This window comes from Malania oleifera, chromosome 8 (assembly GCF_029873635.1).
Source record: "Malania oleifera isolate guangnan ecotype guangnan chromosome 8, ASM2987363v1, whole genome shotgun sequence".
NCBI lineage: Eukaryota > Viridiplantae > Streptophyta > Magnoliopsida > Santalales > Ximeniaceae > Malania > Malania oleifera.
Window position 1 is genome coordinate 27,715,767 of NC_080424.1, and position 11,365 is coordinate 27,727,131.

The 11,365-nt window shown below is 33.4% G+C and overlaps 1 protein-coding gene across 1 annotated transcript; it reads right to left on the bottom strand.

The window, feature by feature from the left end:
• Positions 1-5,691: 5,691 nt before the first annotated feature.
• LOC131162505 (uncharacterized) lies at positions 5,692-11,036 on the bottom strand. Its single transcript, XM_058119072.1, has 2 exons — positions 10,533-11,036; positions 5,692-6,433 (listed from the first exon to the last, which is right to left on the bottom strand). The coding sequence occupies exons 1-2, from the start codon at positions 10,828-10,830 to the stop codon at positions 6,042-6,044; spliced, it is 690 nt and encodes a 229-aa protein (XP_057975055.1). The 5' UTR covers positions 10,831-11,036; the 3' UTR covers positions 5,692-6,041.
• Between the last annotated feature and the right edge of the window lie 329 nt (positions 11,037-11,365).

The window sequence follows — 11,365 nt, forward strand, 5'->3', positions numbered from 1 at the left end:
ATATACGACATGTTACATTTTTGTTTACATATATTATATACATTAAAATTAGAATAAAGGATTTTTTGTTCTCACTTACCTTCTACCAAAAAGTTTTAATATTAAAAAAATATATATTGTAACAACCCAAAATTTTAAATGAAATTTAAATAATAAAGAAAGGAGAATTTGAAAAAAGGAAAAGAAGGGAAGCTACCAAGTTTCGTCGACGAACATAGGGTTTCGTCGACGAAGGCTTTAAAGATTTCGTCGAAGAACACAAGGTTTCGTCAACGAGAAAATACCGAGAGGGGTTCTGAGGCAACCTGAATTTCATCAACGAATACAAGGCTTCGTCGACAAAATTTGTGAAGGACTCGTCGACGAACACAGGCTCTCGTCGACGAGTTCCGCAACCTATAAATATGAAAAATCCGATTTTTATTTCATTTTTCGCGCTCCTCTCTCTCCTCTTCGGCTCTCTCACTCTCTCTCTTCGATTTTGGGCTGGTTTTACCCCGGATCGAAGATCTGAGGCTACCACGACGCTCCTAGCGAAGTTCCCTGCAAGTTTACCGTAGCGGATCGTCGGGAAAACGAAGTTAGAAATCATCCCAAAGTTGAGGTAAGGCTTTTTAAGCCAAATTAGACTTTATGATAGTTATAGAAATTGACATACGCATGAAAATACTGATGATTAATATTGGGAGTTTTGAGTTTCAGGGTATTGAGTAGGAAATCCTACGGGAGCCAGGTTAGGAAATTGTAGGGGCTTTCTCAGTAGCCAGGTAAGAGAGTAAACTAAAGCAGTTCTTTTCCATGCAAAATATTATTGATTATGAGTAAATTTACTTTCAGAAAAGCATATGATATACCTGTATATTATAGATGAAATGTACGTTTGAGAAATACTGTTATTATGATGAAACGTATATGTATATATGAGATGATAGAAAAGCACGATTTTAAAATATGAGTATGACTTTTAATAGAGCATGTGTGACATGAATATTATTTTACATGAAATGAGATAAGATATGAATGTTTTTACGAGAAAAACACATTTTCAGGTATTTTGGAAAGATGGGTTATGTAATATTGAGTTGACGAATATATAATAAATGAGTTATTTTCAAATGTAAATACCTTAAATATATTCGACACGAGGCCGTATTTATTATGTTATTAGCGCGAGGCCGTATTTATTATGTTATCAACGCGAGGCTGTATTATTATGTAATCGGCACGAGGCCATATATATATATATATATATATATATATATATATATATATATTTACTATGATTTTGGCACGAGGCCATACGTATGATTTCGGCGTGATGTCATATCTATGTTTTCGGCACGAGGCTGTGATGATGTTACGTATGTTCATGTATTATATGTTATTGCAACCAGGATGTTAGTTTAGTTCAGACCAAGAGCTCGGTGTCGTAGCTATCGGTTGATTTTGGCACGAGGCCTTATTAGTGCTACCGTCCCACAACGGGATGGGAGATGGATAGTCGATGAGGCTTTCAGTAGAGTTTAGACGTCCACCTGGCAGTCCGGACTAGGGTGCGGCGGCCCATCGTACTTACAGACATATTTGATTCAGCAGTGGTCGGCTAGCTATTGTCGGGTCCCGCCTTCGGGCTGCACAACCTGTCATGGGGGTTAATACATGACATTAGTTAGCTATTCATCCTGGGTTGATTTTCAGTATTACGAGTTATTACAGATGTTTATGTATGCATGTTATGATTTATTAACGAATATGAGAGTACATGATTATCCATCATTGATATTATGATTATTCTAGAGTTTTGAAATGTACTATATATATATAAGCGCTTAAAATATTCATGTTGTCACACAGCTGTATTTAGTTTACTTTCCCTTACTGAGAAGTGTCTTACCCCCAACATTATTAAATTTTTCAGGAGCCCCAGAGAGACCGGCGAGTCAAGGCCGCTGTTGAGTTAGTAAGATTACCCGTGAGAAGGGTAAGATTTTGTACTAGGGTTAGAGTTCTTTTTTTTGTAACCCTAGAGATATTTTGATGTATATAGATATGTACAAGAGTACAATGTTATAATGTTACAAAAGCTCTTGTATTATGTTTTATGGATAGATGTATGGATTTTATGTTTACTGCTGCGTAGGTTTTTCGCCGTGTATGATAGGAGTCCCCGTTACCCATGGGTTCGGGTCAACCATTGTATTTATTATGTTGCATTTTATTGACGAACGTTACATATATAGTTATATATAAATATATATTTATATATAAACACATAAACGTATGTAATTTAATAAATGTTCATTGTTGAATCAAGTGTAATCCCAAAAGGGTGGGTGAATTGGGTATTTAAAAAATCTTTGACACTTATTTACCCCTTAAACCCTTCTTATTTATTTACTAATAAAATCTTGTTACTCAATTTACTTAAGTGTAAGACTATCCAACCTATGCATGCAATATACACAATTTAAACGCAATGTTGAAAATAAATAATAAAGGGAAGAGAGAAGACAAACACAGTTTTATGAGGTTCAGCCGACTTGGCCTACGTCCTCGCCTTGAACAACCACTCAAGGATTCACTAAATCCCTACTCCTTAAATTGAGATGGAACTTCCCTTATAATCCGCTGCTTACAAAAGATACAACTCCCTCCTACTCCGCTGCTTACAAGAGATACAACTCTCTCCTCACACACCGGTTCATATACCGGTTCACACACCGAACCGTGTATACAATAAGATCTGAAAAATAACACTCAAAACAATGTTTCTAACAAAAGCTTGTGAGTACAATTCAATTTCCTAATACATTAGTATATGATATAACTTGAAGCTCATGAATGTATGAAAACGATACAATTGTTTTATGTATGATATGCTTCAACACACAAGTCTTTATTTAACCAAAACTCCAAAGTAAAGATATATTTAAAATGTGTTGGAGTATACTAGGGTTCTTGATTCACTTTACAAAAATGCACAAATATATTTGAAGTGAACTTGTCAACAAAAACTTTGTCTTGAATATTAAATCAATCAAAATCACAAACTTTTTCTTTCAAGTATTCAATCACAACTGAGTATCTTGTTTTTCAGAAATTATCCCTCAATAGAATATATAGTTATAAGTGCTAAAGATATTTAATCAAGTGTTAATATAACTAAAATATAGCTCCTTTAGAAAACACACACTTGAATCAAACCTATCAATCAACCAAGTTAAATGATCTTTCTCAAGTAATGATCTTTTCAAAAATCAGTTTTTTTATACGAATATGCACACTCAAGATCAAACATTTTCTAATGATGTTCAAGAATACGTAATGAGATGAGAAGTTCTCTAAAACAATAACTTGAATGATCAAACCTCAATATTAGATTGAAGTACAGTTGAATGAATGAATGCCCTTTGATTTTTGGAATAGTTTTGCTCAAAGACAATGAAAGTAGAATGAAGTGCAGACAATCAGCTCAAGTTTCTCTATGATCTTGCAATACGATGAGCTCTTCTCTTGTTGTGTGTCTTAGTTTTGTTATAGGATTTAGATATTTAGTATATATAGTATCTTACCTTTAGGATTGATCTTAGTCGTTGAATCAATGAAATAGCTCGCGGGTTCTTTTAATAAAAATTTGATTTTTAAATTTTCCCGCGACTTCAGGCAACCGAAGTAGGGTTCAGGCTCCTGAAATGGCAAGTTCAGGCGCCTGAGGTTCCAAGGTCAGGCGACCGAAGTGCCTTTGTCAGGTTTTGTGATTCTCATTAATTCTTCAGGCTACCGAACTTAATCTTCAGGTAACTGAAGAAAGTCTTCAGGCTACTAAGGTGAAGTTCAGGCTACTGAAGTCCTTTTTTTTTTATTTCCTTTTTTCTAATTTTAAAAAATGTTTTGCTCTTTTTCTTAGGCCTTTTATAAAACATATTTTCCATGATTTCAAAAGCATTTCTAAGCCCATGAAAGTTTCCTAATGACATACATGAAATGCATGAATCTTAAAATCATTCTAAATTACGATGAGTCTCAAATTAAATCATACGAAAATATAAGTACATGAGTTCTAAATACCCATTCCCAAGATGATCTTGGATTTTTTCGCTTGCATCTTGATTCTCGTACTCTTTGAGTTCCATGGATCTTGTCAAGATTTGTTAGCTTTACTTTGTGACTTCCATGACTCGCTATCTTTCCATGCATGCTTAATATGGTTCCTGTTCACAAGCTCAATGCACAGATAAAATACCAAGTTATTTGTCATTATCAAAATAGGATTGGACTCGTAGAGTCAACAATTTCCATATGTTATAAAATAAAATATATTTAAAATTTACTCAAATTTTATATTTTAGATCCTCATTCAATATTATTATGATTTATAGCTGCATTTTATTTTACTAAATTAATTTTACATTTAAATTCATATGCCACAGATAAATTTATATTATATTATATTATATTATATATATATATATATATATATATATATATATATATATATTATTCATATAAATTTATCAATATTTTTGTTGAACAAATAATATAAATAATGTGTCAAATTATCATATTATTGTCAAAACAAATTATTGAAATTCATATATATGACAATTAATTTCGCTAAAGACACACAGAAAAGTAATACCTTAATTATATTTATATTATGTGTTTTAAAGGTAATGTTTAATAAAATAGTATGCTCCAAATATGTTTTTCCTATGCGCCTTTACTAATATTAAGGTTGTATTTACATTCAAGTTTCATGTTAAAATGATATATCATTGCAATTTTTTATATTATTAGGATTGATCTTAAGATTTAGATTCTCTCATAATTAATGTCCTTTATCAAAATTCAAAGCTGAAATTTGCTTTTTGTCCTTGGATAATTTCTATTCTTCTGAAAATAGAATTAGTCGTTTCAATATCGCCTATATATAGCTCGAACTTCTATTTTTTCTTTTTTAACTTTCTTCATATATATTTGAGATTACATTTTTATTATATTACCCTGTTGAAGGCGCAAGTATTTTTTACTAGTTGTTAAAACAAAACTTTGAGAGTTGCTTCCTCTGGTCTGGACCAAGAGGGAAAAGTTGGAGTTGAATGGATGGAGATGGGTGGGAAATAGGTCGTGTCATTTTCGCCCCAACCCAAATTTCAAGGTGTTCTCATCAACATGTCATGGTGGTCCTGTTGTGTTATGGCCCCATGCATGCCGACCTAGCTAGCTACAGGCGCTTTATATGTAGACAGCACAGGGGTCGATGGTCTCACACCCCACAATTTAACCCAAAATTTTTTAAAGTAATAATAATAAATTTAAAAAAAGAAAAAAAGAAAAAGAGGAAGGCACACGATTTTGTTAAATTAATTAATTAAGGTTCAGTAGTGAATATATATATATATTAGAAAATTAAAAATAAAACCAGCTTATGGTATTTTCCCACTAATTTGTATTCATGGTGGGCTTCTGTGGGAAGAAACATGGCATCAAAATAAACAACTGCATACAACATGTATAGACAAGTTGTAGCATCTCCCTTATATGGTCCCCTTCTCTGCTCGATTGCTCCCCACGGTGACCACCCATTATGCCCTTTTCCATTCCACTGTCTTCCCTTCTTATATTTCTATCGAGAGAGAGAGAGAGAGAGAGAGAGAGAGAGGCAGGAGGGGCCATAAGGCCCAAAACAAATGGGGTACTATCTGTTTTCTTCATTTTTAAAACGCATAAAGAAACAATATCAACGCAAAGAATTCAAAGCAATCAAGCCCTTCTTTTTTTTTTTTTTTGGATGAGCTGAAAAAGCCAATTTGACTACTACTCTGCCTGCATGCAACTTAATAATTTGTAACTTTACACCGTCATATCACATTGAGCCCCAGACGTAGAAATAGCGAAGGGCAGTGGCGCTTACGTACGTAGTAGAAGAAATTTAAAAAGCAAGCTATGATATAAGGTGAATGGATGGGCAGCAGCATCTGGCGAGTAGCAGTATCTTTTTTTAGTTCTGTACAAAGCCCCTTTAGTCTTGAGTCGCCCCTTTATTCTTGGGTCCTTCTCCTCGTGAGGGTTCTTATCCAGCTCTTCTTCTTATTCCTCATCACCTTCACGCCCTCCACCCTGCTGCCCACGCGGCACACACTCCCTGCTGCCGCTTTCTGGGTTCTCTTCCATCTCATCAGCTGGAACAGGTGCCCAACCCGCTTTCGCCACCTCAGCGACCCAACTGGGCGCTTGGCATGCTCTATCACGCTCTTATTACTATTATTATTTTTATTGGCAGTAGCAGCACCTGCACCAGCCTCCTTGCTTAACACTGAACCAGTGCGGCCATTAATGTGCTCCACAGTGACCTTCTTAGAACAATCATCTGTGCAGCTCCTCTCCCATGAGGCAACCCCATTGTCTTCAAACTTTATTGATATGAAGGAATCTGCAAATTAAGCTAGCTAGTTAAAGTTTGGACACTAATCATAGATGTCAATATGAAAAATAACAATAAAAAAAATAGAATATATGTTTTTTTTATAAAAAAAATATATATTTCCACTAAAGTTAAAAAACATGTGGTTCTTCTCAATATATAATAATAATAAAGCTCATAATTAATTAACTAATTTTAACTCTGCCATTTTCTTAATTATTTAATATATTATTTTTCTTATCATCCACATATAATAGGATTATTGTAAATTGATTAAATAAATATAAAGTAGGAGTAAGGTGGACAGAAGTGGGGAAACAAACACAATGGGTAATTTTAAATATATAATAAGGGAATTGAAGAAGGAGATGATTTAGTGGGAAACGACATCAAATGGATCTTGGCCACAGCTAGATGGGTTCTTCTTAGATTTCTCCTTTGTACTAACCTCTCTCATCTGCTGCCTAAAAAAGGTAAAGGCAGCTTCCTGACAAATTTTTTCAAACCCTTTATGCCCCTAGCCTCCATTTATATAAATAAAAAGCCTTATCTAGCATTAAAAAAATAGACATTGAAAGGAAGCATCAATGTTTGTTTTCTAATTTATGGAAGAAGTGCATAAAGTGTATATATATACTGTTAGGAAATAATGACTTTATTTGTGAATATAGAGGGAAAGGGGGCTCTTGGGCATCTTGGGTTTTGCACCTAGGTCCTTGTGCAGAGTAGATATAGGGGAAGACTACACATGTAGAACCCACATGAATGTAGAGTCCACCCTGTGTATATTTGAAAAAGTGGACAAAATGTAATAAAGAAAAAGGGTTGAGCTATTTTGAGGCATATACTTGGGCATCCACACTATAAATAAGGATCCATTTTATTTTTTAGAGGGGTCTTATAGAAACTCGTATACAAAATATGAGATAACACATCTCCTATCTCATATCTCTTCTCATTCCTTTCATTTTATCGGCTTTGGTGTCATACTATAGTATTTAAAGTGGCGCGATGGTGACTGAAATTCCAAGATTATAAAAAAAAATCCCAAATTTTACAAAAAAAAAAAAAAAAACCTTTAAATTATGATTAAGAACATAAATTTAAGTGGGTCATTATTTAAATTATGTGATCTTGTAGGAAAATCAATACAATTAGATAGGTAAAATATATATATATATATATATATATATATTAATGAGCATATCAACATGTTTTTATTTTTTTCTTTTTTTTCTTTTTGTATGAAAATGTTAGTCATTGATAAGTTCAAGATTAAACTTCAAATTGTTTGATAAATTTACTTAATTTTTCACTTTTTATCCTTTTATTTTGAAATTACATTAAATTTCAACTGATATAATGAAAACCATGTTTATTACTCAAAGATCAAGGTTCCTCGGATGTAGTTAAGGAGTCATTTGGTTTCATTATTAAAAAATTATAAAAATAAAAACCACAAAAAATACTAAAAATCATAAATAAAGGCTAAAAATCAAAAACCAAAACCTGTTTGATTAATATACCTAAAACTAACACAAATTAACAAAAAATAGATTAAAAGAATACTCTTTTTTGTCTTGAAACAAAAGACAATTACAAAATATGATTAAAAAAATAAAAGTACAAAGTAATATAGATTAAAAGCACTATAATAAAAATAAAAATTATCATAATTATTTTACGTAATTATTATATTTTAAAATCCCTTTTACAGGAACAACTTATGACATATATGGCAATTGAAATATTAGAAAAATGTTTGTACTATAGATTAAAAGTACTATAATCAAAATAAAAATTATCATAATTACTTTATGTAATTATTATATTTCAAAATTAATTTTAAATAATAATATTATGATATATATGACAATTTAAATATATAAAAAATATTTGTAATATAGCTAAAAAATACGATGATAAAAATAAAAATTATCATAATTATTTTATGTAATTATTATATTTCAAAATTTACTTTGCAAGAACAATTTTATAGTCGTATATATGACAATTTAAATATAGGAAAAATATTTTGTAAATGGTTTTTACTATTTTATTTTTTTTTAATTTATGAGCATGTTTTATTTTAATTATATTGAAATTTATATAATTATTTTATTTTACTTTTAACTAAAAAGTATGGATAAAATGAATTATTTAGTATGTACTAAAATATTTCGATAATTAGGGCTGCAAACAAGTCAAATCAAACTGAACTTTGTCATGCTCAAGTGTCATTAAATTTTTAATTGAGCTCGAGATTGAACATAAACTCAAACTGAGTTTTAATATACTTAATCAAATTTTGTTTATTATGCAAATAGACAAACTCACGAGCCTTTCAAGCCAAGTTACCAATATGCTCACTAATGATTTAATTCATATGAAACCTCTTATTTTGAGAGAGATGAGAGGTTTTATCTGGCAAAACACTAAAGGAGACTCTTAATTACGAATACGGTCTTAGAAATTTTTTCACCTCACCAAGCTAACCTATTGGCTTTGAGCATTAGTCATATCACTAAATTCAGGTTATGGAGTTTGAGATAAATAATTTTATGTGCATAAAGTGATTACTTTACCTCATTACAATCTATCAAGCCTAATTTGATCTTATTAAACTAACACATAAATTATTCTAATTCAAGCCTATTTAACAAGGGCAAACCAAGCCCTTCAAGAGCCGAAACAAATCGAGCTCATTCATGTTCAGGTTCGACTTATTTATTAAAAGAAGTTACAAATTTAGACTTGAAAATTGCTTGTAGTTTTTACCAAACTAAGTTTGCAAGCCGTCCATGAGCAGTTTGGTTCGTTTGTAGCCCTATTGGTAACAGATTGTTTAAATAACTTAAAATCATAAATTGTTATTTTGCAAATTACTTTTTGGAAAATAAACAAACAAGTTTTTATAATTTATTTTCTCATTATATAGAAAAAAAAAAAAAACTAAGAACTAAAAATATTAACAATGCTAAACAAGTCCTAACATTAAACATATATGTTTATGAAAATTTAAATCAATCCTAATCATGTCTACTTAAGTTAAACCTCCTTTCAAAATTATACATGAATCATGACCTAATCCTCACTTAAGATCAAATGAATCACACAATCTTAGCCAAAAGGCTTAAAAAATGTATTTCAGATTAGAATTGGTTAGGAGTGGATTTGAGACCTGGAGATAAAGAGATGCACTTTTTTTTTTTGTTGCGTAGTCCAATTATAAATTTTCAATTGATAAAAAGTAAAAAATTGGGTGCCCCCAAAATTGTCAAAATTACAAAACAAAAAAAAAAGAAAAAAAAAAAGGAGTTTAATTATTTTGTTCCCACCTATACAAAAAGCGGGTCCCATGAAAACCGTAAAAATAATAAAAAAAAAATGTGAACAACGACGTCAAATTGACCGTTCAACTGCTGCGGATTAACCTTGGTTCAGGTTCAACCGTACCATTGGTCAATTATTTTCAAAGTGGTCAAACAAAATTAAAGATTTTCAGAAAAACCAACCAATCCCATGCAATCTGATTGAGCCAAACATCCTTGCATGCTGGACGCGTAGAGAGAGAGAGAGAGAGAGAGAGAGAGAGGAGATGAACAGTAGGGAGCGGGAGACGGTCACATGGCATACATGCAGGAGCCTAAAACCGAGGGTGGAGCCCACGCCCTCCGCGTGAGGATACAACAAAACTACCAACTCAAAACCTTTCGCCGACGACCACACCGACGGTCGCACCTGTCAATCCACCATTCACGCACCGCTCCATTTTCCTCCTTTCCCTTTTTTCTCTTTTTTTTTTTTTTTAATTTTAAAAAACGAAGCTCATCCCCGATCAGAAACATTTATTATTTATCATTAATTCACTAAGAACCCTGATTATTAGGATGATTGATTAGTGATTACACATTCTCAGCTGGAAAATTAATGAGGAAAATCAGAATTCACTTTATCTCCTTTTTGGTCGCTAAAAATTAATTGAAGGTTGTCAGAATCTAGTAGTACTAAAAGGGTTTCCAGTTTTTTAAGGTTAAAATCAATGTCATAATATCAGGGGATAAAAAGGGAAAAAGAAGAGGAAAGGAGGAGGGGGAGCGAGTAGTACCTTCTGGGCTGGTGGACACGTCGTCGTCGTGGTCGCCGCCGTTAACGGCGGAGTCTTCGTCGGATTTGCGGTGGCGGAATTCCAGACGGTGGAGGAAGGCGAAGAAATTGGGGAGCGGAATGATGGGGCTCCTCTTGTAAGCAAGAAAGGCCTTGGGAAGGACAGTGTGCCCTTTCTTGGCGGCCAACACAAGCAGCCTTTCCTTCAAGCACAAGGGACACACCCCTACAACCACCTCTCCTGGATGCAAACCACACCTCTCTCCGCCACCCTCCTCCCTGTACTGTCCCTCGTTCATGTCGTCGCCGCCGCCGCCGTGCTCCGCCACCTCTCTCCCCAGATTTTGTAAACAAACCCGTGAACCTCTTCCCCAATACAAAAAATCAAATATAAGAGAGAGAGAGAGAGAGAGAGAGAGGCTACAAGCCAATTGGGTGTTTAATTTATATATAAAACTATAAAAGAGAAATCAATGATAATCAGCATGGGCCCATCAACATTATCAATCTGGGAAACTGAGTAAGTGGGTTTTGCTTGTTGTAGTGGATGAACTGGAGACGCCATTGATTAAGTACCGACCGTCTGATCATGTGGGGAAGGCAAGTACGAGTGGGGCCTATTTTTTGATCGGACGGATGCTGGGAGCTGTGCGGTGGCAGGTGCAGGGGGATTGATAAAGTAGCAGGGTGAGATACACAGTGGGGTTGGGGTAAATTATTAAGGGGTGAGAGTTCTTAATGGGTCTGACCTTTACTTGCCTTAAAATCCTTCCTTCCTCAGCCCTCAGCCCTCAACTCCTCTCCTAACCCAATGTGAAAAATGAAACGCTCTGT

Excerpts from the sequence above, each read along its gene's own strand:
- LOC131162505 (XM_058119072.1), bottom strand. The coding sequence starts at position 10,830 with ATGAACGAGGGACAGTACAGGGAGGAGGGTGGCGGAGAGAGGTGTGGT. Across the intron at positions 6,434-10,532 it reads CGTGTCCACCAGCCCAGAAG|ATTCCTTCATATCAATAAAG; the intron begins GTACTACTCGCT and ends CTTAATTTGCAG.